The following is a 27,887-nucleotide window of genomic DNA, read 5'->3' as shown; positions in this document are numbered from 1 at the left end:
CGAACGTGGAGGGAGAATGGCGTTCCCAGCCCCCCTTTCCGTCTTTTTTGAGGGGAGGTCTCTTCACGCCCACAAAGTCCACCAGCCCGGGGAGGAGGAAGAGTACAAATAACATCCAGATAACAGCAAATAACTTCTTTGGTTCCATCAAGGTGCTGCACGGTTGACGTTCCTGCTCCAAAAGCGCACTCATGGCTCAAGGTAAGCCAAACTGGATCCTTTTAATAAATTAAAACCAATTGAACAATGTTTTTGCAATAAAACTTTATGAGCGTGTAAAACTGTCAACCTTTAAGCATGCACGTGAGATCAAAATAATAATAATAAATCAGCCATAAGTTTGAAGCTTTTGAAAGTGGACGCTTGGAATAGCAATGGAGCAGCTGGGGCTATCATAAATCCAGGAAAGCATTTACTCCTGGGAGGGCTTCCAAAATCCCCCCCCAAGAGAAATCAGTCAAATAGCCAGATGACCTTTGTTGTCATTGAAGACAATTAGTCGCATGCCCTCGTCTATTTTTGACTTACTGTGTTCGAATAGAAGCCGATTTTTCAACAGCAACCGAAGTCCGACGTCGAATGGTGAATTAAAAGCAAAATCAGACACCTAATGTATACTATGGAATTAAAAAGAAATGATGTAAACGGAAATGCCACTTGCCACAGTCTCCCTGTGTGGAGTTTGCATGATCTCCCCGTGCCTGCGCGGGTTTCTCCAGGTACTCCGGTTTCCTCCCACATTCCAAAAACATACATGTTAGGTTTATGTGCCCGTTCGAATTGTCTGTCTCTGTGTATCCTGAGACTGGCTGGCAACCAGTTCAGGGTGTCCCCTGCCCACTTCCCGAAAATAGCTGGGATGTGCTCCAGCACCCCACAACCCTACTGAGGATAAGCGGTGTGTCACAGTTGCCAATTAGCCCCGCCCGTTTGGCGCCAGCTGCGGCTCGTTGACTGTTTAAGCTCAGTGCTCTCACTCACCCTTTGTCAGTCCGTCAACGAACCTCTGCGTCAGTGTGTGTTTTGACTCTGTCCGGTTTCCTGCTTGTGTTTCCTGTCCGATATCGTTCCCTTCTATTTTGTCCTGTTTAATATTGATCTCCAGTGTCTGGTATCGTTCCCGTCTATTTTGTCCTGTTTGATATCGATCTCCAGTGTCTGGTATGCTGCTTGTTATCGGACTCCACTCTGCAGTGTCTGATATCAATCCTATCTGTCCCATCCTGTCCGGTATCGACCCCATTGGTCTGGTATCTGTTTGTGTAATTGTTATCGATCTCGTCAGCCTCTGGCTTCCTGTCGTTCCACGCCAGACTGCTGCCTGCTGTCTTCCACCCAGCGATCGCCGAATCACTGGCGTTTGGGTTAACGTGCATGACTTTCCCGTAAAATGAAGCTTGTGTGAGAAACGTTACGCATCTGGGTCCTCCTCCTGTTCCGTTTCTTGACACAGTGTAGATAAAGGATGGATGGGTGGATAAATTCCACTCATTAATTGCATTCAAATGTATACCAAAAAAATACTAATCAGGTACTTTAAGCAGATTTTCCAACAGCAACTGAATTCTGATGTCCGATGTTGAATTAAAAGCAAAAACTAAGACTAAAGTCAAACTATGGGAAGAAAAAAAAAAAAATTTAATCTGGAAAAAAAAGTTTCAACTTTGAAGGCCACTAATCTATAACAATCAAAATTAATAATGACATATGTTTTCCAATGATTCATAGTTCCATGTTTGTGTACTATTTGGGTTTTAACGGCGGTGGCCAATGAGAAGCAAGATTTAAGGGCACTAAGCCAATAAAAGTGAGGCAAATTTTGCAGATTTCTTCTTGGTTGTCGGAATCACTTCTAGACCAGCATTATCCGAGCAGAGACTCTGAACAGGTACATAAGAAGCAATTAAATCATAATGATAAGAATCAACAGAATCCTGAAATCTCATCTTTCGGATCAGGTATTTTGTAATGGTGGTCCGTGCAGCCATTTGAGATTTCTTGTGAAGGCTATACTAATTAACATGACGTGAGAAAATCAGATTCTCTTACTTGTTCCCTAGAGGCGTTCCACAAGCTAGCAACCCTTTTATCACAAAATGACCAGGAAATTTGATATAGATTATTATTAGCTATGAGTTGCCCCTCTGGCCCTTAAAACTTTTTAAAAAAAAATAGTAGTAATGATGATAATAATATATTTAATTATTATGAACATATATTTTTTCTTTTTTTCTTCTTTTTTCTCTTTATTCTTCTATCAATTTAATTTATTTTATTACTACTGTTATTATTTATCTAATTCATAAGGTGTATTATTACATTACTCGCTCCCCCAATTTTTAATTTCATTTATTTACTTACCAGTAATCAGTTATTTTGTCAAGATTTGCCAATCCACCTCACATAGACCCCAGCTGCCACTCGTTCCCAAATTAGTCCTCCTATTTAAACACGTCATTCTCGTTCACTCCTGGTCAGTCCGTATGCGAACCTCGGCGCATGCAAGGCAAGCACTTTTGACCCTGGCTCCTGTTTCGATCTCGATCTGTTTCCTGTATCGATCCCCGATCCAAGCTCCGTTCTCCTGTCCCGGCTACCCGTATCCTGATTCGGTTTCCTGTATCGATCCCCGATCCAAGCTCCGTTCTCCTGTCCCAGCTACCTGTATCCCGATTCTGTTTCCTGTATCGATCCCCGATCCAAGCTCCGTTCTCCTGTCCCGGCTATCCGTTTCCTGATTCAGTTTCCTGTATCGATCCCCGATCCAAGTTTTGTTCTCCTGCCCCAGCTACCCGTATCCTGATTCTGTTTCCTGTATCAATCTCTGACTTCCCTGACTTCCCAGCTATCTGACTTGTTCCGATTTCCGACCACGCTTCGTTCGCGAGGGCTTCCTGGTAGACTGTGTTAAAGAAATACGAATTAAATGAGGAATATCAAAAATATGTTTTAATGCATCACGAAGACATTTTACAGGGTCGACATAAAAAAAGCCCCTGCTTGTTGTTTTGCCTTATAAGGACAACTCAGACATTTCCTAGGTTGCCTCCTATGGAAGTAAAATAACTGCCACTGTCGGTATGTCAAATGCAGTACGTGAAAATACATTTCATGTATATATAGAGTTTTTTTTTTTCTTTTTTTTCCCGTCTACTGCCAACTGCATCCTGTTTAAGCACGCTGGTGCTGATAGATTAAGGTCTGACATCTGATATTAATCATAATAATGGTTTTTACATTATATCCGCTTCATGTATTTTTTTGGTTTTCGTTTTTTCCCTGCTTCACAACTACCTGTACAACAATATAGTTCTTATTAATGATTGTACTCGCATGAACAAATAAAAGGTGTGAAATTTGTGTGTGGGCCAAACAGACCGAGAAACATGTTCCTGGTTCCTCCTGAGCGATGTTCACATCTTTCAGGAATTTGCTCCACTTTGTTAAGGACATCTGTTCTTAAAGTGACAGTGTGTAATCAGTTATTACTAGAGGTTGTTGGAGCTTAGAATGGAGCTGAAGTGTGTGCTTTTGAAGAAGACGCACTACGGAAGCCCGAAGGATACAAAATTCAAAAGCCGACTGCTATGTTTTCTTGCGTGAACAGGGATGAATTTTATCCAGGGACAGGACATGAAAACTGGTGTTAATCCCTGCAAAAGACAACAAAATACTGAGCAAGCAGATTACATCAGTAGCGGCTGAAAAGGGCAATTGGCTGAAGTTGGTCAGAGCTCATGTAAGTGGCTAACTGGAGAATCTACAAAAAACGCCAGTAAAAAATTGCAAGAGCAAAGCAGAATTTGTCATGTGTCAAGATCCTGAATTACAGAAATCCACTACATAAGCGGCTAGAGAAGGAAACATTTGGGAAACAAAGTAGACAATGACAAGCGCGAGATGCCTGAATCATGGAACTCAGCAACGTTTGCTTGGATGACAATAACAATAGAAATACTAGCTAGTGATGAGCCATACCCGGCAGCTAAGTGGCTAACATGAGTGGCTAGAGGAGGAAACAGTGGGAAAAAAAGTGTAAAATGTCAGAATCATGGGACTCTGTGACAATCACATGTAGGGCTCAGCTGTGGAAGGTGAGTGACACTGACTTTCTTTACACAGAACAGCTAACAATAGAAATACTGGCTAGTGATGAGACATAGCTGGCAGCTTAGTGGCTAACATGAGTGGTTAGAGGAGGAAACAGTTGAACAAAAAGCACCAGAGTCATGAGACTAGCAATGTTGGCTTGCATGACCAACAGTGGAAGGCAGGTGACACTGTAGGACTAAGCAGGAGCAGCTAACAATAAAGCTTGCAACGAGCCAATGCCTGCACACCAGTGGCTAGATAAGGAAACAGTAGATAAAACTGGAAGATGCCTGAATAGTAGGACTTGGTGACCATCATATGCAGGGCTCAGCTGTGTTTCATTTGGCGGCAACAGAAAGAGGAATAAACCCAAAATTGTCGCAAGATATGTTTTTACAGTTGTCTTGAACCTGTTTATCCTAGTTTTGAAGGACCTGTAGCACCTACCAGAGGGCACCAAGTCAAAGAGATGGTGGCCGGGGTGGGAATTGCCTTTTGTAATGTTAATGACAATGTCTTCCAGACTGGGTAGAGAGCAGCCGATGATCTTTTGGGCTGTGATGATTACTCTCTGTATGTTTTTCCTGTCTGCTGCCGTGCTCCCAGCATACCATACGATAATGCCGTATACCAGAATGCAACATTTGTTCCAGGTTTTTCCACCTGAGGAACCTTTAGGAAGTGGAGTCACTGCTGGGCCTTCCCCACCACAGCCCTGGGTTTGGCAGACCAGGAGAGGTTGTCAAAGATCTGCACGCCCAACACTAGGCGATTATCCATCCATTAGCAGCACCGCTTATCCTCAGTAGGGTCACGGGGGTGCTGGAGCCCATCCCAGCTATCTTCGGGCAGTGGGCAGGGGACACCCTGAACTGGTTGCCAGCCAGTCGCAGGGCACACAGTTACAGACAACTCGCTCGCTCATTCACACCTAGGGACAATTTGGACCTGCCCATTAACATGACATGAATGTTTTTGGAATGTGGGAGGAAACCGGAGTGCCTGGAGGAAACCCACGCAAGCACGGGGAGAACATGCAAACCCCACACAGGAAGGTTCGATTTCATGACCTCAGAACTGCGCCGCACACGCGCTAACCGCTGCCGTGCTGCCACGAGGTGATTAGTAAAAGCTAAAATCAGCATTGGGACATGCTAGCTGAGCAAAATAGGTTGTTCGGGCTTCCTTAGTAATGAGATGGCGGCTGTTTGAAAGGATGTCTCTGTCATGATTACTGATGTGATTCAGCTGTGCCCGCCCTTTGGGCGCCAACTGCCTCAGACTCTGATTGGCTCTCGATCAGTATTCGAACCCAATCCTGTCCGTCCCCTCTTCTCAGTCCGTCTGCAAACCTCATTGGACACTAGGCAAGCCTTTTTCGACCCTGACTCCCACCTTGTCCCGTTTTTTGCTCCTGTCTGTCCCCAGCTTTGAGACGTTTTTCATCCTGACCACGCTCTGCCGTCCCAGACCACGTTTTTGCTCTCCTGTCCCGGCAACCGACTCGCTTTTTCCGTCCCTGACACCACCATCGCTTGCCACGGAAGATCCACTTCCGCGTTCGGAGCAAGTACCAAAGCGACTTGCGTCCAGAGAACACCTGATCGTGTCCTCGGAAGAGCCCTTTCTCTTCCTTCCAATAAAAACTTGCGAGAAACGCAACACAAGTGGGTCCTGTCTCCGTTCTGGTCGTGACAGTCTCAAGTTTTTAATGACACATTTCTAAGTGAACAAGTCCTTTTCATTTTTTGATTATTATTTGAACTCTATGTGTTTTATCAAAATAAATGAAGTATTTTCACTCGACTAAGGGGTTACCTTTTCACACACACGATTGCTTCTCACAAAGCAGTAGGGAGTCTTCCTGACTCAGTCTGTATTTACTTTGACCAAGACATGACGACCATGGTGCTGGTGTGCAGCCGCAAAGACAAACCTACAACAGATTGTGATTCATCAAGTGGCCCATTTTCCATGTCATGGAAATTGCTGCAACAGGAAATGGGAGGGTGATATTGTCCTAAGCACGCCTAACCCTGGAGAATAATAGTGGCTGTGAGTGTGCAATAGTAGCGCAGTTTAAAGTTCTCCACCTTTCTTTGTGTTGTCATCATATAAAGAATGCAATGACGAGGTTATTTGGAAAATCCCATTTATCTCAAACACTACACGACGTTAAAAAAACTGGTTCATGGCAGTTAGTATCATGATTACTGATGCGAGGCAACTGAGTCTGCTCCGTTGACGCCAACAGCCGCGGACCCTGATTGGCTGTTGTACTCTTTTTAAGCCCCCGCCTTCCTGTCAACATTCGTCAGATCTTCGGTGAACCTTAGCTTCACACAAGGAAAGCTCTTTTGACCCCTGACTGTATCCTGCCCCGTTTTCCGTCTGATTCCGGTTGCCGACTTGTTTTCTGAACCTGTTTACGTTTTTGCTCCTCTGTCCCGGCCATCGACCTTTTTTTTCCTCGCTATTGATATTGCCTTCGCTCGACACGGAAGTACCACTTCTGCGTTCCCAGCAGTCTGATACCCGTGACCGTCGATCCCCAGATCGTGGGCGCAAGTCCTTTTCTCCTTCTAAATAAAGCTGAGTAAAACGAACGCAACTGAGTCCCGTCTCCGTTCCTGGTCCGTGACAGTCACGTTTGCTCATTTGATGTATATGGTAACATTGTAGCCTTCAGCTTTCATTCACCCCCCAAAAAGATAATACAGTGAAGAAAATAAGTATTTGAACACCCTGCTATTTTGCTATTTCTCCCACTTATAAATCATGGAGGGGTCTGAAATTTTCATTGTAGGTGCATGTCCAAATACTTATTTACAGCTATATCACACAAATAATTTACTGGATTTTTCTTTTTAGTTTATCTCCCTCACAGTGGACCCCTCTGTGATTTCTAAGTGGGAGAAATAGCAAAATAGCAGGGTGTTCAAATACTTATTTTCTTTACTGTATACCAGGAACGGGTGGTTATTTCTTACATTTCTTACTATTTTCAAAGTAAATATTGACATGATTTTTTTTTTGCAGTGAACTTGTCTTGCACACTTTGAAAACAGGTATCCCTGTTGTGACTATACTGTAAACAAACACGTTTTAATTGGCTCACTGATCATAAAACAGTTTTTGTTTTATTTTGCTGGATTTCTTGCCAATATACTGTTGCCAACATTCGTCCAACACAATATGATGCATTCATTATATTTGCAAGATTTTGCTCTCTAAAATGGGTCATAATTCTAACACAAAAATCATGTACAGGCTGTTTATTTTTTACTACAACTGTTTTGCACTTAGGTGTAGTTTCATGAATCTTCAAAATGAAAAATAAGAGGAAACAGTTTGTTCATTGCTCCATCTCCACCAGACTGTATACCTTTCCAGAGACTGTAGTGAGGTAATGGTGTTTTGACTGAAAATCTACAATGACATGCTTGTTTTTTGGTCACCTCATTAAGAAAACTAAATACTCAGGAAATATTTTTGAAACTCTACTTGATTTACCAATATGTTTCTGTAATGCTAAATTGGAATTTCAAGAGACGAGTATCGCATTTTTTTTGCAACCGATGCTGATTTTCTGTCTTTTTCAGCTCTGGACATTGATCGATGGGACCTGGATTGTGACTTAAACAACACGGACCATTATACGGACCTGATCGGTGTAGACCGACTGATCGTAAGGAGGGGACAGACGTTCACTATCAGTTTGTACCTTCGCACAGGGAGCTACCAGCCTGGACTGAGTGTTCTGGATTGCATAGCCGAGACAGGTGAGAGACTCTGGGTCTCACACCAAGATCAGTAGAACTGGGAATTGACCATTTGCACTCTCGTGAACATAATCAAATTACCTTAATCATGTGACAACAGTCGACACCAACAACTAAAGCTATATTATTCAACACCATTGACAATGACTAGTCAAACAAAGATTGTGAAGCTGTCAGATGAGCTAGCTACCGACCCATACCTCCTGACATATTCACAGATCTAACCAAATCGTCCGGGCTGCTCGACTTCGTCTACACAATCTCTACCACTCTAATATAACTGGAGTATCACCATACACAGGTGCTGATTTAAAAGCTTATATAAGTCTGGATGTTTAACAGTTATTCGTCGCTAGTTTTGTTCTGGTACACATTGGCGCGCTGACAGGGGGAGCTACCTCATTATGGTAAAGGTAAGACGCTACAGTTAGCTGTGTATGCTAATATGTTTTTATCCACGGTGCCATCAAATCTCCAACTGTAACATTTTTGTTTTAGCTACAGTAGCTCTTGTAACTTAATAGTAGCTTCATTGAGTGTACGTGTCTCCTAACAACTTAACATAAATTTGCTCGGAAATACTTAAAACCAAGCTTGTAAAAAATGCTCGTGCCACGGTTGGCAATTGGCCCCGCCCGTTTGTGGCCAGCTGCGTCTCGTTGACTGATCGGCTTCCCTCCTATTTAAGCTCAGAGCTCTCACTTACCCTTTGTCAGTCCGTCAACAAACCTCTGCACCCGCAAGACGTGTGTTTTGACTCTGTCCGGTTTCCTGCTTATGTATCCTGCCTTGTTATCGTACTCCAGTCTCCTGTGTCTGGTATCGATCCCGTCAGTCTTGTCCTGTCTGATATCTGTCTCCAGTCTCCTGAATTTGATATCTATCCTGTCTGTCCCGTCTTGTCCGATATCGACCTCATTTGTCCGGTATCTGCCCATGTAACTGGTATCGATCTCATCGGCCTCTGGCTTCCACGCCAGACTTCTGCTTTACTTCTTCTGCCCAGCGAACGCCGAATCACTGGCATTTATCTTAACGTGCATGACTGCCACATTTCCCGTAAAATAAAACTTGTGTGAGAAACGTTACGCATCTGGGACCTCCTCCGGTTCTTGACAGTTCGCTGCAAATCCTGGATTACATTAATGGCTGCTAGTCTCTTTGATTGATCGGAGACATCCATCGCCGTCTTCTGTCTTCACCAAATGGATTATGAAAATGTAATATGAGCAGGCACGTTGTTATGCAACTCTACCCCGTGTGAAAGACAGCTTTGAATGGCTCGCCTCACTTTTGACAAGACGTCATTACAACGTTGTTCATTCGGAACCATTTTTTTTTCGGGTTTCTTTTTTTTGAAATCACTAGTATCTTTATTTATTTTGTGCTAAATGTTTGTACAAATGTGAGAAAATACCTCTCAGGGTGGAGAGTTTTTTAAAGCTTCTCCAAGTTTCCAACTGACCTATTGTTATTGTGTCCTGTTAGGATGTTAATGGAATTCTGGACAAGAGCACTGCATTACCTACCTTGTTTTACGCTGACACGTGTTTTTCTACTCCCTATTGTCATTTCAGACACACAAAGAGGAAATTCTTTGATATTGATGAATTGAAAAAGGAAAAACCTTTTGGTTTTTACACTTATCAACAGAAGCAATAGGATGTTCTATTATTCAATGCATTGTTCTTTTTTTTCACTACCTGAATGTAAGATGTCATCCATCAAATTGTCATCCAACATTTAGCTAGCGACGACAAGACTTTTTGGCAGCAAATTTGGATAGTTTCATCAGGAAGTGGCGCTTGCCAAGAAGAGATGTGTGTATTCACTGATAACAGTGTCTCGACAATTTATGTCAAGCGTCATTTCACGGGTTCAAGGAAGGTCCTTGAATCCCTGACCCTTTTGCTTTAGCAGTATCAGGAATTGAAAGAAAGATGACCAGACTGATGCTTATATAACTTACCAGAACAACATTTTGAGCATTTGCCTTATATGGCCACCTTATAGGGTCATAATTATGAGCTATTTCACTGTTCATTCACGGGAAACAGTTTAGGGTTTTGGCTGTTTGAAATTCTTCTTTTGCGGTTTGTTTCCCTGACTCTGTTTTTTTTTTTTTTTACTTTAACCGTAATGACCGTTCCAGGTCCACAACCTTCCGAGGAATACGGCACCCGAGCCTGCTTTGGTCTGTCGGCCAACGTTGATACTTCGCGCTGGAGTGCAGCGGTGGTCAGCCCCCCCGGAGACAGTGTGGCGCTGTCTCTCTGTGCTGCCCCCGATGCACCAATAGGACGTTACATTTTGACTTTGGGACGATCGGCGAGGATTGACTTCATCTTGCTGTTTAACCCCTGGTGTTCAGGTGGGTAGATTTGAGTTTTGGATTGGTGGATGGTTGGATGAAAAGGTAGGAAGGAACAGACGGATAGATGCGAATTGGAATGGTGGGAAGGAGCAAGTGGTTAAGGATGGAGGGAGGGAAAGATGGATGAGTGAATTTTATAGATGGAGGAAAGGAAGAATGAAGGGATGGTCATGTGGTTGGAAGGATTGCTGGACAGGTACGAGTAAGGAATAGATGGATGAAAGAGTCAGGAAAGGAGAGATAAGGGAATTCAGGAGTGAGGGAGGGCCAAAAGGAGGAAGGAAGGGATGTATGTATGTATATATGGATGGACAGATAAAGAAGTAGAAATGGACAGATGGATAGATGCTGAAAGGAAGGATGGTTGGAGGGAATGAGTGAGTAAGAGAGTGATGGACAGATGGATTGATAGATGGCAGAAAGGAAGGATGGAGGGATGTTTTATGGTTGGATGGAACGACGGACAGGTACTAATAAGAATACCTGGAATGATGAAGGAAGGGGTGAGGTAAGAAGAGACTAGGGAACCCATGAGACGGGGATGGAGGCTGGAATGAATATGGGATATATGGATAGATGCTAATCGAGATGGATGTATTGATGCTAATCGAGATGGATGTATGGAGGAAAAGAAGGATGAAGGTATGGTTTTATGGTTGGATAGATAGATGGATGTCTACCAATAAGAACGGATGGATGGAAGAAGGGTGAGGGAAGAATAGAAGATGGAACCCAGGAGGGAGGGATGACGGGATGGATGGATGGCTGGCTGGATGAATTGATGAATGGATACTCGTCAGGATAGATTTGATGGATGGAGGAAGTAAGTGCTAGGGAAGAGGAATGAATAGGAGGAGGGATACAGAGAATGAGAGTTTTATGAATTTGGATGGATGGGTACTGATCATGATGAATAATTGGAGGGAACAAGCAAGGGGGTATAGGACGGAGTGCTGAAGGAAGGTGTTAAAGGTATGAATGAATAAAAGAAAATTTGATTGGTTGATGGATGATCGACTGACTCCACATGAATGGTGCCCACACAGTTCGATTGACAGTGTTTCCCCGACAACAGGAGACGCCGTCTATTTGGAAAACAAGGAGAGTTTGGAAGAATATGTGTTATCGCAGGACGGTATCATCTTTCGAGGCGATGCCAAGCATCCTATTTCGACCCCATGGAACTTTGGCCAGGTACCAAGACCAACACAGACATCGCCAGACTCTGAATATGCCCATCCCATAACTACGGATCAAATATAAAGTCACGGCTGATAACTGATCTGACAGCAGACACAAGGATTGTTATCGTTTCCATTTTCATTTTCTCTTCTGGCACCATCAACTCTCAACCTATGTACTTTAACTGTAATTTTCAAACCACGTTTCTTACATATGTTCAGCAGAAGGAGCCAATAACTTTCTTATTCTTATTTCATCTTTCTTAATACACAGTTTGAAAACGGAATCCTGGATGTATGTCTGCGGATTTTGGATATGAATCCCAAATGTCTGCGTAATCCAGGCAAAGACTGCTCGGGCAGGAGAAACCCCATCTATGTGTCCAGAGTCCTCAGTGCTATGGTGAGCTCATCAGATTGTGGTTTTTGAGGAGGGATGCATTCGAGCCAAACATGATGTCACAGCTATTGTCCCGATGGAAAAAACAAAGCCGATGATTAGTCACTTGAGGCCACACTATATTTTCGATCAGCCGACATTGCTTGTTAGAAAGGTTCTAAGCGTTCATGTTCTTGCTTATTTGTCACAAGCCAGGAACGGAGACAGGATCCAATAGCGTTCGTTTTACTCACTTTTTATTAAGAAAGAGAGCAGTGCTTGCATCCACGATCCGATGATCATCGGTCACGGGTAGCAGATGGCAGGAACGCGGAAATGGCACTTCCGTGTCGAGCAAGGTAGCTAGAAAACAGGTCGATGGCCGGGATGGGGGAGCAAAACAGAAACGGGTCCAGAAAAGAGGTCGACAACAGGTATCAGGCAGGAAACAGGGCAACACAGGTCGATGGCCGGCACGGAGGGGCAAAAGCAGAAACGGGTCCAGAAAAAGGTCGGCAACATGTATCAGGCAGGAAAACAGGGCAGATTAATGTCGGAGAGTACAAAAGCTTGCTGAGCTGAGAGCATAGGTTCGCAGACGGTCTGACGGGTTCCTTTCGGAAGACGGCAGTTTAAAAAGAGTTCAACAGCCAATCAGGTCCTGTAGCTGTTGGTGCCAACAAGGCAACCGCAGGTGCCCCAAATCAGTAATATTGACATTATTATATATTTTGATTATCAATATAAGTGGTTGCACAAATTGTTGAATCTATTCTCTACTTCTTCATTATGTGCCCGAGGCATCGGAGAGCGTGGCTATAATCAGACACATGGCACACAATTTTGTGATCGTACGGGCTCCTGTACTTTAGCAAATACATTGAATTTTGTTGTAAGAAGGGTTTATATTTATTTCTTAGCCGCTCTCCTGCATGTGTGCATTACGCTGTTTCAAATAAGACTGACAGTCAAAGCCAAGGCATGTGTGACTTTAGAGTTGCTGTATGAAATTCTTAAACTTTTGTACTCACTGCCACCACCTCCTGGCTTGTGTCATAACAGTAGCCCCTCAGGTGGTTCATAATGAGCGTGAAGGTATGTGCATTACTTAGATGCACTTGATTGAACTCTTCTTTTTTTTCATGTTTTTTTGGGATAGGGTTGGCATTTGTATTGTATTTGAAATAATCATTTTCTTACTTTCACCGTTTTCAGGCTACACTGACAAAAAACAAGCATGATGTTACCCTCAAACATTCCCCCACCCATTATTCCTCCGACCAAATGGGTTCTGCCGCGAAGAGCTTTGCATAAAGCTAGATAAAAGCAGATAGGTGCGGTAGAAAATAAAGCGTCAGGGCTCTTTGAACTAAGTTAGGCATTGTTGACAAATACTTAATAGAGAAAATATTTCACTTTAAAACTTTTGAAGGATTCTTTAGACAATGCAATCAACAGTTAAAGTATTAGTGCACTTGTATAATCTCTAAAAGTAAAATATTTTTACATCAGGAACACACCCATAACCATATGCACCCATAAAAATATATTGTTATCGTAGTTATTCCTGACAAACAGAGTAAGTGAAACTCCGGTCCCTCCATCGTGTTTACTGAAGCTGTATAATATTATTATAATTATTAACAAAATAAAAACACACATTAAAACAGTATTGTTTTCCAGAAGCATCATTTTATAAGTTCACAGTTCATAGATCCATTTAACCGCTAGTGTCGTAGTAGCACCACTTCCTGTGGTGTGATTAGGGCAAGTACGGCCTGCATGCGCCCATTGTTTCCAGACCGGTTTTGTGGGTAGGGGTTTGCTCCCCCACGTGAAACAGTACTGGTTTCCAGAGATACTAGTAGCAATAGAAACCTCCTGATCTGACTAAGATGCAGCACCTTCATCACCTAGTCACCGTTGTTTTTTGGTCTATCCTTTTTTTTGAGCTGTCTTGATGAATTTTCACATTTTTTCTGCCCAACAGGTCAATTGCAATGACGACAAAGGGGTCATACTGGGAAACTGGACCACCGACTTTGATGGAGGGGTGAGCCCCATGTTCTGGAAGGGCAGCGTGGAGATTCTGCATAACTGGGATACCGAAGCTTGTCAGCCTGTTCGTTTTGGCCAGTGCTGGGTTTTTGCTGCTGTCGCCTGCACAAGTAAGATAGCGTGCTGACCTATCTCAAGGAAACACACTTTTTTTATGCAGTGTTGCAATTTTACTCGCAATGTTCATGCGTTTATTAGTTTCCAGAGCGCTCGGCATCCCCTGCAGAGTTGTCACCAACTACTACTCGGCCCACGACGTGAACAGGAACCTGGTGATCGAGCGATACATCAATGAAAATGGGGAACTCCTTCGATCCAGAGAAATGATCTGGTATTTATTTGTAAAACCTATTTAAAATAGCTTATTCTGCTTATTAAAAAACAATATCATGAAAGGGTTACTTGTAGAGGGCAAACCATAAACAGCAATAATAAAATAATATGAGGCTTGCAATATTTCAGGTAAATTTTAATGAATATATGTAATTTCATTGTATTAGGTACATTAATGAACTATAAGCAATATATATATATATATATATATATATATATATATATATATATATATATATATATATATATATATATATATATATATATCATCTCATCTCATTAGCCGTACCGCTTATCCTCATTAGGGTCGCGGGGGGGCTGGAGCCCATCCCAGCCATCTCCAGGCAGTGGGCAGGGGACACCCTGAACTGGTTGCCAACAAATTGCAGGGCACACGGGGACAGACAACCCACTCGCTCATTCACACCTAGCGACAATTTGGAGCGGCCAATTATACTAACATGCATGTTTTCGGAATGTTGGAGGAAACCCAAGCAAGCACGGGGAGAACATGCAAACTCCACACAGGAGTTACCCACAATTCCAAAGCAGTGGTTCTGGATCATTTAAAACTAACAATTAAATTACATTATTTAAAGGAAATTGTCGTTAGAATAAATGTTAGGTATATCTAAAAGTCTACATTGAAAAAAAAAAAGGGCAGAATTCAACCCAATTTGAGTTAAGGATGGACTTGTCACAAAAACAGGTCGTTTTATGCTAAACAAATTAACAATTTTGATGAAAATCATAACAAATGAGTGGATTGCTTTGTTTGAAATTCCACATTAGGTTGCTTCAAATGTCCCCAAAATGTCAAGAACATAACAAAGACAGGACCCACTTGCATGCGTTTCGCTTAGTTTTATAAGGAAGAAGGGAAAGGATAGTATATCTGATCTGTAAATTGCTGGTCGTGGGGAGCAGGTTGCTCAGACGCGGAATTGGCGAGCGATGGCAGTGCCGAGAGCAGTAAAGCACAGATCAGTGGCCGGGACAGGGGAGCAAAAACGTAGTCAAGTTCAGAAAATGGGTCGTAACCGGTAATCAAACAGGAATCAGAACAGGAGAGAGTCAGGGTCGGAAGGCTTGCCTAGCGTAGCTGAGGTTCGCAGACGGACTGACAACGGGTGACAGGAAGACGGGGGTTTGAAAAGAGACAAGCGGCCAATAAGTGTCCGAGGCAGTTGGCGCCAAAGGAGCAGGCTCAGGTGCCTCGCATCAGTAATCATGACACAAATGTGCGTCTTCCAAAACCTGTCGCCCCCTTTGGCCCAGTATATAGCTATTTTTTGGGGAGAAAAATAAACTGTGGCAAAAGAAACCACCTAAATCCTAATCATTTTATTTGAAAGTGCACAGAATATCAGATTAAATGATCACGTAAGGTATAGGTCCCTTTATGACCTGTTTTGGGTTATTTTTGAACCTGTGATTTTGGAGTGTTGTTAATGACTTCCATTTTGAGGGAACACTTACAGCAATCCATATATTTTTAAGTCCAAAACTCTAAAAACACTTGTGTAAAAATAACCCAAAAGGAGTCACAAAAGGACCAAGGATGTGTATGTGTTTGTGACTTATTGTCTCCGAAACGGCTCGATGGATTTTGTTGAAAATTTACACAGTTGTACTTTAGGCCTCTGCGATTGTCTTTTGCTGGGTTTCGTGTCAAGGAAAACCCAATAAATACCAACAAAATCGAAAAACATCTGCTTTCGTGTACAAGCTGCATGTGCTCAACAAACACAGCCAAAGAGAATTCCACGCAATGCGTGGCAATCTATCTATCTATCTATCTATCTATCTATCTATCTATCTATCTATCTATCTATCTATCTATCTATCTATCTATCTATCTATCTATCTATCTATCTATCTATCTATCTATCTATCTATCTATCTATCTATCTATCTATCTATCTATCTATCTATCTATCTATCTATCTATCTATCTTGGTCATATCCCTCAAGAGGGGTGACTGACAGCAAGACAAACATACAATAACAAAGAAAATAAAAAAGGGAAAAAATGTAAAAAACACACACAACATTTTTTGGACCATGGCCAACCCAAAAATGCCCAAACAATCAAACAAGTTAAGAACCTCGGCACCTAAGTTGGTCATGCTTTCGTCCCTCCAGATGAAACGGGACACAAGAAAGCGGCCATGTTTTTTGGGTCAGGGTGACACAACACACTCTTTGTTCAACAGCAGGGCCCGACAGATTTAACTGGTTTACCCCTGCCGCATCATTACAGGTGCCCTGCCCATCCATTAGAACGTGTCCAGACATCCAACTATTCTTATTACAACACCTCTCCACTCATTCCTTCCACCAACAAGAAGAAGTAGAAACTACGACTGAGATTAGGACATCAATGCTATCAATGAATTGTTTGTTTCCTATGAATTCCTATTTACTGCAGGAACTATCACTGCTGGCTAGAGAGCTGGATGACGCGCCCCGACTTAACAGGCTCCGCTTATGACGGCTGGCAAGTCAGTGACCCCACCCCTCAAGAAAAAAGTGACGGTAGCTAAGCATTCCCATGACTTCGTCCCTCATCGGAGAACATCCCAGAAACTCCCAGTTTGTCTTCATTCAGGAGTGTTCTGCTGTGGGCCCATCCCCGTCCGAGCCATCAAGGACGGTGAGCTGAAGTACAAATACGACGCCCCCTTCGTTTTTGCCGAAGTCAACGCAGACGTCATCACCATCATGAAGAAAAAAGATGGCAGCAGCTCCAAAGTCACCTCTACCCAACTGGTGGGGAAAAAGATCAGCACCAAGGCCGTCGGCAGCGACCGCAGGGAGGACATCACTCATCTCTACAAACATCCTGAAGGTCAGTGGTGACGGCGTCAAGACACACCTTCCAGGTTGAAGTTACGGTAGAACCCCGGGATAAGATATTCATCCGTTTCTGTGGTGGGGACCACAAAGTGAAACTTTAACAACCAGCACACAAGGTTGACCCAATCGCGTAACATTTTCTCACAATTTTATTGAAGAAAGAGGAAGGGCAGCGCCCGTGATCCAATGCTCACTGGACACGGGAAGCAAGTCCCTCTCGTACTCGGATTGTGATCACGGAACACAGAAGTGGATCTTTCGTAGCGAGCGATGGCGGTGTCAGGGACGGAAAAACTGATGGGTAGCTGGGACTGGAACAGCAAGGCATGGTCGGGGTTAGAAACGAGTCGTAAGCCAGAACTGGAGTGTAGACGTAGTCGGGGAGAAAAAAGGTTGTAAACCGGGACGGGAGAGCAGACGTGGTCAGGATCAAAACAGGTCGTAGTCTGAGACAGACGTGAGCAAAAACGGGACAGGTGGGAGTCAGGGTCGAAAAAAGGCTTGCCTAGTGTACACTGAGGTTCGCAGACGGACTGTCAACAGGGGACAGACAGGACTGGGTTCAAATAGTGACAGGGAGCCAATCAGAACCTGCGGCAGTTGGCGCCAAATGAGCGGGCAAGGGTGATTCAAATCTGTAATCATGACAGAAACTGCCTTAAAGTTGGGGGAATTAGCCCCAAACCCTGCAGATACATTCAAATAAAAAATGTATCGTAAGTTTCAATTATGTGTAATATTCAAGCATATGATTGAATAACATAAATAAATCTTTGTCAAAAGGAAAAATTAAATTGATGGGACATGACTTGACCTGGTACAGTGGAGTTAGTGGTGGATGCAGAGTGGGAGCAAAAAGCAGATTAAAGTTAAAACCAATTTTAAAATGTATGTGCAATACACGTGTACATGATGAAATAACCTTATAAATAAATGTATTGTATTTTCTGGATATACTGCGCACTGGAATATAATTAGCATTTTATGCTTGAAAAAAACAACTTTAAGAGTAGACACGTCATACTCCACAGGATGTGCTGCATCCAACTTAGTCATTTTTATAATGGGCTAATATAGAAACATGGAGCATGTGTTGCGTTCATTGTAAGGCTTGTATAAGGCTTTTAATTTCTTCGGTTGTTTTTTGGTCCAATATGGCTCGTTCAACATTTTGGGTTGTTGACCCCAGGGCTATCTTGTTCTACCTGCAGAGCCCGTTAAAGGTACTGGGGATTTAAATGTACTACTTGTGCTTAATTTGTTTCTTTGGTTTAAAAAAATACATTTTATTGTTTGTTATAGTACTTGAATTAACTTCCCTTGATTATTTTAACTTAATTATAAATCAAATGAAATTTCTTTTTAATCTGGTTGATTGTTTATCTACAAAAACTCAATAAAAAGTTTCTAGAGTTACTTAGTACTTGTGTAATTTATTTTCACCAAGTACTTTTTAACTTTTACTCATGTAATTATTCGAATGACTATTTTTCACTTCCTCTTGAGTCATATTGTCAGTGTTCTCGTTTGCCCGCGTCCCTGCGTCCTAGACGCACCATTTTTGCTGGGGACGCATAGTCTCAAATCAACATGCGTCCCCGGGACGCAACTTTTTTGGGACCAAATTGTCATTATTACCCGATTACTTTTTTTTTAACAAAGATTTACCGCACTCCAAACTTTTCGTCAGGCAGATCTGCCATTGTTGTTTTGGTCTTGCGGTTCGAGTTTTCGTCTGCACGCCGATCTCGGCGCTTCGAGATCACGTCATTGTTGTGGTGGGTGTCGTCGAGGGAAGGTGAAAATCAACACAAAATTGGTAATTTCTTCAGCCTCAGTAATAAGTCAAAACATAATGCAGAAAGTGATAACAACGGCAAAAATTCCGGCACGAAAAAAACGGCGGAGAAATTCATACCTGTCAACCTGTGCGTTTTGCCGTACAAAGTACGTTTATTATGCATTTTAATACGTGTACGATGTACAAGAAAATCCGTACATAAAAACGTAAATTTGTCAATGATGGGTACCATCCGGTAAACACCGACATCACTAAACGGCAAATCAATCGAGTCAAACGAGTTCGAGTTGTGTAGTGAAAGGAAGTCCGTCTTTTTTTTTTAGAGAACCGGCTTTTTTGGCTTGACTCATTGAAGAGAGCCGGCTCTCAAACGGCTCACTTGTTTTGATGATTGATATTACGAATTATGTTGTACAAAGAAGTTGAGAAAAAAAGGAAGTTTAAAAGTAGAAAATGAAAAAAAAGACAGGTTTGTGGTTTTCCCTTTAATCGGTATATTACCAACAATAATTTGATGCAGAAAATAAATTAATAATTTGAATAAGAAAATGTATTTTTCTACTTAATTATATTTGCATGTATATTTTCCTTCTACGGTGAACGTTCAAGCTACTTAATTTTTGAACCTTTTTTATGATAAACCTCATTTATGTTGAGCAACTCAGTATCTCACAACAAAATGTTAATTAACAATATATATGATATAACGAAACACATGTACAATATAACATGTTAAACTACATGAATAAACACGTTTGAAGAAAATATGGTGTAAGATAATTTTGTATTTTGTAAGGAAAAATACAACATTTTGTAAGGGCATGGAGCCGTAGAGGTTGACAGGTATGGAAATTCTTTGAAAGATCGCAGAGGCAAGGAAAACACGTGTGTTGAAGCGAATGATTCGACGAAAGAAAATAAACAAAAGACTACTCCTAGCAAGAAAATGACTTTTCTGCCAAAATGGATTAAATTATATTCCTGGTTACGCTATGAGGAGGATGATAATGGATTGGACCTTGAGAAAGCATTGCAACTGTGGCGGGACAGCAAACCATGAAGAATATATGAACTGAAAGATCTGAACTGCTTTGTATTACCAATTAACTGATGATTAAAACTGAATGAAAATATGGATTTATATAATTATTTCAGCAATATTATTTTGTATAATGTACAATATTGTTGTGAATTGAAAAATCTTGAAGTGATAACTGATTTGTATTACCAATAAACTGATGATTAAAATTGAATGAATATATAGATTTTTATTATATATGTATGTCACCAATTTACAATTTAAACCGTGATAACACTAAATTTTGGGGACCCATAGATCTCTGTTGGGACTCATATATTTTTGACCATGCGAGTCCCCGGGACCATCACTTTTCAGAGGTAAGATGAACACTGTATTATACTGAAGTAGTTGAGTAGAATTTTTGGCTCCTCTACCCACCTCTAATGGTTGTACATTCCAGTATTTTTCACTGCACAACTGCTATTTAAGGTCAACAAAAACATAGTGCCAGAAAACATCCAAAAATTATTCACTCGGAAAGAGGGAAATAGTAAGTTAAGGGGCTGTAGTAAATTCATAATCCCAAAGGTGAGAATCACCAGGAAAAGTATGTGTGAGTCTGTGTGTGGAGTCAAACTTTGGAACAATTTACAAAATGAGATCAAACAATGTCCAATTATTCACTTGTTCAAATTCAAATACAAAAAAACATTCCTGGCGTAATACAGAGATGAAGAAAATGAAGTATGAGTGATACGAGAGATTGGAAATAGTGCGTCTACAACTATGGTTAACCTTGTTGTAATTGTTGCTATTGTTATATCATAACTGTTATTATTAATATTATTACTATTGTTGTTATTATCATTGGTGTATTTAATAGGGAAGATGAAGGGATAGTGAAAATAAGCATCTGCTTCTCACTACCCCTTTTCAAACAAGTTAAATAACAATATGTTGTTGTTGAGTTATTGTTTTTGTTCTGTTTTTATTTTAATGTTCGAAAAAAAGTTTTCATTCATTCATTCATTTCTTTTAAGTCCTTTTGAAATGTGAACATTTCCTCTCTTAGGCTCGGACGAGGAGCGAGAGGCCTTCAAGAAGGCCGAGCACCAGAACAAGCTTCTCCAGTCCAAGGAGGAAGCCGGCCTGAACGTGACCGTCAAAGTCTCGGGCGAAATGAAGAAAGGTTGCGACTTCGATGTGTACGCGTTGGTCACCAACAACACGCAAAGCGACAAGAAATGCCGACTGCTCTTCGGTTCTTGCGCCGTGTCCTACAACGGCTTGCAGGGAGGGAACTGCGGGTTCAAGGATTTGCTCAATCTGGAGTTGCCGCCTGGAGGAGGTGAGCCGGCCTCACAGTTGAAATTAATGGTTTTGATCGTCAATTTACATTTGTGGGCTTCTCCTTTCGGTGCATGAAAGCAATTTAGAGGGTGGCTGGCTAGCTGCACGTTAACACTGGGGATCATTGTGTGGAGCCAGGTCACAAATGTACTGGTTCCCCACTAGTTGTAGCTCCTGTTCGTCCTGTTTCATGGGAAATGGAGGAAACAAAATTAAAAGAATTGCCTTCGTTGTTGTGATACATATAACTAAATTGGAGCGTTTCTCATTTCGGTGAAAGTAAAACAAATTTAAAAGGTAAAAATGTGCAAGAGAATAAACAAAAATATAGTTGGACATTAGCAGGGGTCACTTATTTAGCAACCCAGGTAGACCACATATAGAGCCACAAAAATAGCACAGCAGTGATGGATCATTGTGATTTTCTAGGAAATGTCTAACCAATTACAGATTTCTAGAAAATTAGTGGTGCATATTTGTATTTGTCAGTTTCAGCAGATCATTTTGCTTACTTTAAGATTTATTTTTTCCGTTTGTACGACACGTTTTACTTGTTTTTGGAAGGTAAACTAGGGAAAAAAAAATTACAATAAGGAAAGTACATAGGTTAGTATAGTTTGAAATCTGACAAAAAAGGTTCAGGGTTAACAGCAAAAATACAGAAAAATAGGGTAAAATATTTTCAAAATATGCTACATTCAAATATTATATTGCAAGATTTTTTTTCATATTTTAGTATTTACAGTATTATAAGCATTGAAACAATCCTGACCATCAGTATGAAAAAATATAACATACCTTCTCATGATTGTTCACTTCTTACTAATAACCTTAATTCAACATCTAACTCATTTTAGCTCAGAGGCTTCATGGGAGGAAAAGCGCTCTCACAGTGGCCCGGAATTGTAAATCCATGGCATACGAAGTAAGCCTTATTTGTAGGGCTGGGGAACTTTCAGAGGCTTACAATTTTATTACAATAATGATTCAAGGGTTTATTATTTGATTTTTAAAACAATCATCGAGGTTTTTTTCTTTCTTTCACTAAGATTTAACGTCGTGTAGTGTTCCATAACCCTACATTTGTTGAAAAAAATAGCAATAATCAAATTCCTTCCCACGACTGTTTCTTAACTCTGAAAAACTTGTGCAAATTTTCAAATGACTCAAATAGCAAACAAACACTACCGGTAATTCAAATGACTGATTCCAACGGTTCTTTTCGCTTTTAATCTATATTTTAATTGAAACCTGAATTTACATTTAATATCTATTATAGAAAAGAGTGGCAATTTTTATTTCATATTTTTCAATTCAGCTGATGAATGGTATTTTCAATCGCTGGGAACAAAAAGCGTTATTTAAAAGAAAATGTAGTGGTCTATAGGGATGCCTACTTCCTGAAACAGGGTTGTCCGCTGATTTCCTTCACCTGCGCTCACTCCTTCAGCCCCAGCTGCCACTCGTTTCCTAATTATCCCTCTACCTATTTAAGCGCTTCCTTTCCGGTCACTCTTGGTCAGTCCGTCAGCAAACCTCAGCACATGCAAGGCAAGCACTTTTGACTCTGGCTCCCGTTTTGATTCCCACCTGTTCCTGCATCCTGTGACCTGCCTGCCCTCCTCGTCTTCCAGCCTGATTCCTTACCCTGATCCTTGCTATCGGTCCCCTGCCCCTGACTTGCTTCTGATCCCAGACTACGTTTCGTTCGGCTGTCCCGGCTACCCGACTTGCTTTGATCGACGATCACGGTCTGCTCTCTGGCCCCAGCTGTCCGCCTCGGCACTTGTCACCAACCGCGGGGGCTTCCTGTTCCACCTGCCCAGCGAGCACCAGATTGCTGTTTTTTCATTTCTCCCTGATCACCCCGATCCCTTAATAAAGTGTTGTGTGAACGATACGCATTTGGGTCCCCTGTTTATTCCTGTCGTGACAACGGCAACTGGGACTTCTTTTCAGAGTCAATTAGCATCAGGATGGTTATTTTCTCAAATGTGCTCTGGTTGATAAATTGTAGTAATCATATACAGCTACAGTGAGTACTTTGGAGAGATGCGTTGCTTTGGCGGGTTATTCAAAATCCTGCAGGTCATTGTTGCTCATTTTTCTACTGTGCTTCTCTCAGCAATGTCTCGTGGGCCTGATTAAATCTATTGGCGGGCCTGATCTGGCTTGCGGGCTGTAGGTTTGACACCTATGATCTAAAATATCCATTCGGCCCTAACTGTATGATTTTCTTCCAGCCAGGAAAGTGGCGCTCCGGCTCAACTATTCCAAATACGCCGATCATCTCACCGAGGACAACATGATCCGTCTCGCCGCTCTTCTGTTTGACTACGCCACCCGAGAAGCTACGCTGGCCGTGAGGAACATCGTGCTGGACAATCCCGAAATTCATGTCCGGGTGAGTTGGAAAATCCAGAATGGAGAACCGGGCGTTTTGGATTTCATCCATTGGGTGTCTTTCGCAGATCCTGGGCGAACCTAAGGAGAATCGCAAACTGGCGGCCGAGATCACGCTGAAAAACCCTCTGCCGGAGCCGTTGGAGAACTGCTGCTTTAGCGTGGAGGGGGCCAACTTGACTGGAGGGAGAGTCCTTTCAGAGAGGTTTCATTATGTTTTGGTATTTTATTAGGGTTAGGGGTGCAGCGATTAGACGATGATGTCGATAAAAATCCAAAATAGTCAACAATGAGTTCTATTGTCCACTATTGTCGCAAGACACTTATTTCCAACAGAGTGAGGTCTCTTACAGGATAAGTATCTGTGCTGAGCCTGAGAGTCCCTCATGCGTTATAGCGTCTCTATTACTTTATGTCAAGACCAGAACAGACACAGGACCCACTTGCGTACGTTTCTCTCAGTTTTATTGGGAAGAAGGGAAGGGATTGCACACACGATCGGGTGATCACTGGTCGCGGGGAGCAGGACGCTCTGAACGCGGAAGTGGCACTTCCGTGGCGAGCGATGGTGGTGTCGGGAGCGGAAAAAACAGGTCAGTGGCGTGGTCGAGATCAGCAACAAGTCGAAAGCCAGGAGAGGAGAGTAGACGTGGTGAAGATCAAAAAACGGGTCGAAGCCGGGAAACAGACGGCAGCCACAACAGGCGTGAGTAAGGGTCGAAAAGCTTGCCGAGAGTACACTGAAGTTCGCAGACGGACTGACAACATGTGACAGAAAGGAGTGGGTTTAAATGGGGACAGGGAGCCAATCAGAGTCCAAGGAAGTAGGCGCCAAATGAGCGGGCAATTGTCCCTAGGTGTGACTGAGCGAGTGAGTTGTCTGTCCCGATTAGCTGCGATTAGCTGGCAACCAGTTCAGGATGTCCCCTGCCCACTGCCCGACGATTGCTGGGATGGGCTCCAGCACCCCCGCGACCCTACTGAGGATAAGCCGTGCAGCTGATGAGATGAGATGACTCGGATACAGCCATTAGAAGACTACTACGTTTTCAAAGCAGACCCTGCGTATCACAGCACTACATTTAAAGACAAAACATAACAGACAGTTGAACGAAACGGAGTCTGACTCGCCTCGGTAATATTTAAGTATTATTCAATCCAATACGGTTTTGATGACATGCATTGTACATTAATAAGCGTGCATTTTGCTACATAGGAGAGCTTGAGCACTATGTCAGACTCGGCCTGACAAACAGATTTGAAGTTAAATGCGAGCGGTCCGAAGAACAAACGTCAGTTGTTAAAACATTAAAAACGACAAAAGTCAGTTGTTAAAACCGTATGATTTCAAACTATAGTGAATTGTTGAGTTCTCACTTGAATCCACTTAATACTAAATTGAAAACACTTAATAATTATCCAATTATTCAATTAATCGTATCAATCGTCGGTGACTATTCTACTATTTAAATATTCGTAAGTTGCAGTCTAATTAGGTATCAGTGAGTAGCAGCAATATTAAGTGTCAGTATCATTCCCAATGCCAGATTTGGCATTTTGATAACAGGGGCTCATACAAATATCTGCTGCCCTCTAGTGGCCGTTTTACACTAAGAAGTCATAGACATATTATCATACAATTTTCAGGAATCTTACAGGAATGTGCAATAAGTTTTGCGCCTATTCGTCCCGATTAAATCCTGCTTCTGGAGACCAACACAGATAATCGTTTTTAACATATTACAGCCTTTTTTTGAGAAAATGTATGATTATGGGTGTGTTCATTATGTAAAAAATATGTCACTTCTAAACATTATAAAAGTGCTTCAGTACACAATGTAATATATAATTATTGGGCAGGCAGCTGTCAATCTTAATTAAATTAACGTCCATTCACAAACACTCACAAAAGTGTGACAAAATGTTTTTTCAATACAAAACAATCGTACAATACCCTGTAAACATCCTGAGCCAACTGATTATGGCTGAGCTCTCCAGTGCCTCGCATACATTATGAAGAGGTAGAGAGGAGACACAACCAATTTTGCTCTACTACTTCTACAGAAAATCAATCAGCCCATTCAAACACAACACCCTGAGCAATGTTTATTTTTTATTGCCAAGCTCTCCGGTGGCTCGCGCACATTATGAAGAGGTAGAAAGGATACACGACCAAGTTGTGCTATTACATCTATAGGACATCAATCAGCCCGTATAACTAGAAAATTCCAAAGCCACTGATTATGGCTGAGCCATCCAGTGCCTTGCACACATTATGAAGAGGTAGAGAGGAGACACAAGACATTTTGCTGCTACTACTTCTATAGAAAACCAATCCACCCATTCAATCACAACATCCTAAACAATGTGATTTTTTTTATTGCCAAGCTCTCCTGTGCCTCACGCACATTATAAAGAGGTGGAAAGGAGACACGACCAAGTTGTGCCATTATGTCTATAGAAAATGAATCAGACCGTACATTTGCAATATTCCGAAGAGTTGGGACTGATTATGGCCAAACTCTCCATTGCCTCGCACACATTATGAAGGGGTAGAGTTGAGACATGACCAAGTTGTGCTATTATGTCTATAGAAGATTAATCAGCCCGTATAATTATAAATTTCCAAAGCCATATGGTTGAGCTGCCCAGTGCCCCGCACGGATTATGGAGAGGTAGAAAGTAGACATGACCAAGTTGTGCTATTAGGTCTATAGAGAATAAATCAACCCATATTCTTGTAAAATTCCAAAGCCATGTGACTGATTATGGCTGAGCTCCTCAGTGCCTCGCACACATTGTGAAGAGGTAGAAAGGAGACACGACCAAGTTTTGCTATTACGTCTAAAAAAAATCAATCAGCCCGTATGATTGCAATATTCCGAAGACCTGTGACTGATTATGGCCAAATTCTCCAGTGCCCAGCACACATTATGAAGAGGTAGAAAGGATACACGACCAAGTTTTGCTATTACGTCTATAGAAAAGAAAAATATATTCCCATGAACACAGGTGCTTAGAATCATTCTAACAAGCATTGTGGGCTGATTGAATGTTCTAGCATAGTGTAAATTAAGTAATTATTGGGTCAATTCTCTCTTATCAGGCCTATAACTGACATAATATTTGGGCATTATCCACCCCAAAGTGTCACGACCATTGTGATCCAATGTTTGCTGGATGCGGGAAGCAAGTCGCTCTCGCAATCGGATTGAGATCCGAAGACGGAAGTGGAACTTACGTCGCGGGCGATTGCGGTGTTAGGAACGGAAAAACAGGCGTCGATAGCCGGGACAGAAGATCAAAAACGGGTCAGGGTCAAAAACGGGTCGCAGCCGGAGACAAGCGGGAGCAAAAACGGGACAGGTGGGAGTCAGGGTCGAAAAAAGGCTTGTTTTGTAAAAACAGAGGTTCGCAGACGGACTGACAACAGGGGATTGACAGGACTGGGTTTGAATAGGGACAGGGAGCCAATCAGAACCCGCGGTGGTTGGCGCTAAATGAGCAGGCACAGATGAGTCACATCAGTAATCATGACGTAAATAATTGTCCAGCCCTAGAAGTGTATTTACTGGTATTTAGTATCAGCATTAATCAAAGCATGCCGAGGGTAAACACAGATTAGCTCCTTGACTGGTTGAAGATTAAAGTTAAACCTTTGACGTTTTATCACTATTCAAAGCCAGAGCGGTTCAAATCAACCAACCATGTTTGTAGTATAAATGGTGATTTGTCATGTAAATATTTAGTCCAGCAGAGGCCGGAAGATTGCACGGGACTAATATTTACTTTGGTCCACAGGCTAAACTCGGCGGTGGGGCCCGGAGATGACGCCAAGGTGAAAATCTACTTCACTCCAAGCCGAAGCGGACTGAGAAAATTGGTGGTGGATTTCGACAGCACCAAGTTGTGTCACGTCAAAGGCTACAAAAATGTCATTATTGGGAAGTAATTGACGAGAGGAATACGAGGAAACGCCAGGAATCGACTTTATTTTGCAGAAATGAAAAATGTACAATATTTTCACGAGCATAAGGCGCACCGAAAAACCCAAATTTGCCAGGAAATTGTAATCTGGTGCGCCTTCTATACTGCAAAATTCTCGTGGGTAAAATTGGAAATGCATACGGTATTTATTTCGAGTAATGATTGATCATTCGTGACCAAAATTGCAAAACATTGTATGCATAGGGGATTGAACCTGGGTCGCGGTAGTGAGAACGCCAAAACGGACAGACAATGAATGAATGAATG

General features: G+C 42.1%; 1 protein-coding gene across 1 annotated transcript; it reads left to right on the top strand.

The window, feature by feature from the left end:
* The first annotated feature begins 56 nt into the window (after positions 1–56).
* tgm2b (transglutaminase 2b) lies at positions 57–27,887 on the top strand. The gene is made up of 13 exons (XM_088337103.1): positions 57–201; positions 7,695–7,874; positions 10,027–10,245; positions 11,324–11,442; positions 11,704–11,832; positions 13,799–13,976; positions 14,065–14,197; positions 16,631–16,737; positions 16,811–17,050; positions 20,953–21,228; positions 23,474–23,634; positions 23,702–23,838; positions 27,435–27,887. The coding sequence occupies exons 1-13, from the start codon at positions 192–194 to the stop codon at positions 27,583–27,585; spliced, it is 2,040 nt and encodes a 679-aa protein (XP_088193229.1). The 5' UTR covers positions 57–191; the 3' UTR covers positions 27,586–27,887.

This window comes from Urocampus carinirostris, chromosome 6 (genome assembly GCF_059441175.1).
Source record: "Urocampus carinirostris isolate Australia breed hairy pipefish chromosome 6, RoL_Ucar_1.0, whole genome shotgun sequence".
Classification (NCBI taxonomy): Eukaryota; Metazoa; Chordata; class Actinopteri; order Syngnathiformes; family Syngnathidae; genus Urocampus; species Urocampus carinirostris.
This window is presented reverse-complemented; position numbering and strand designations above follow the sequence as displayed.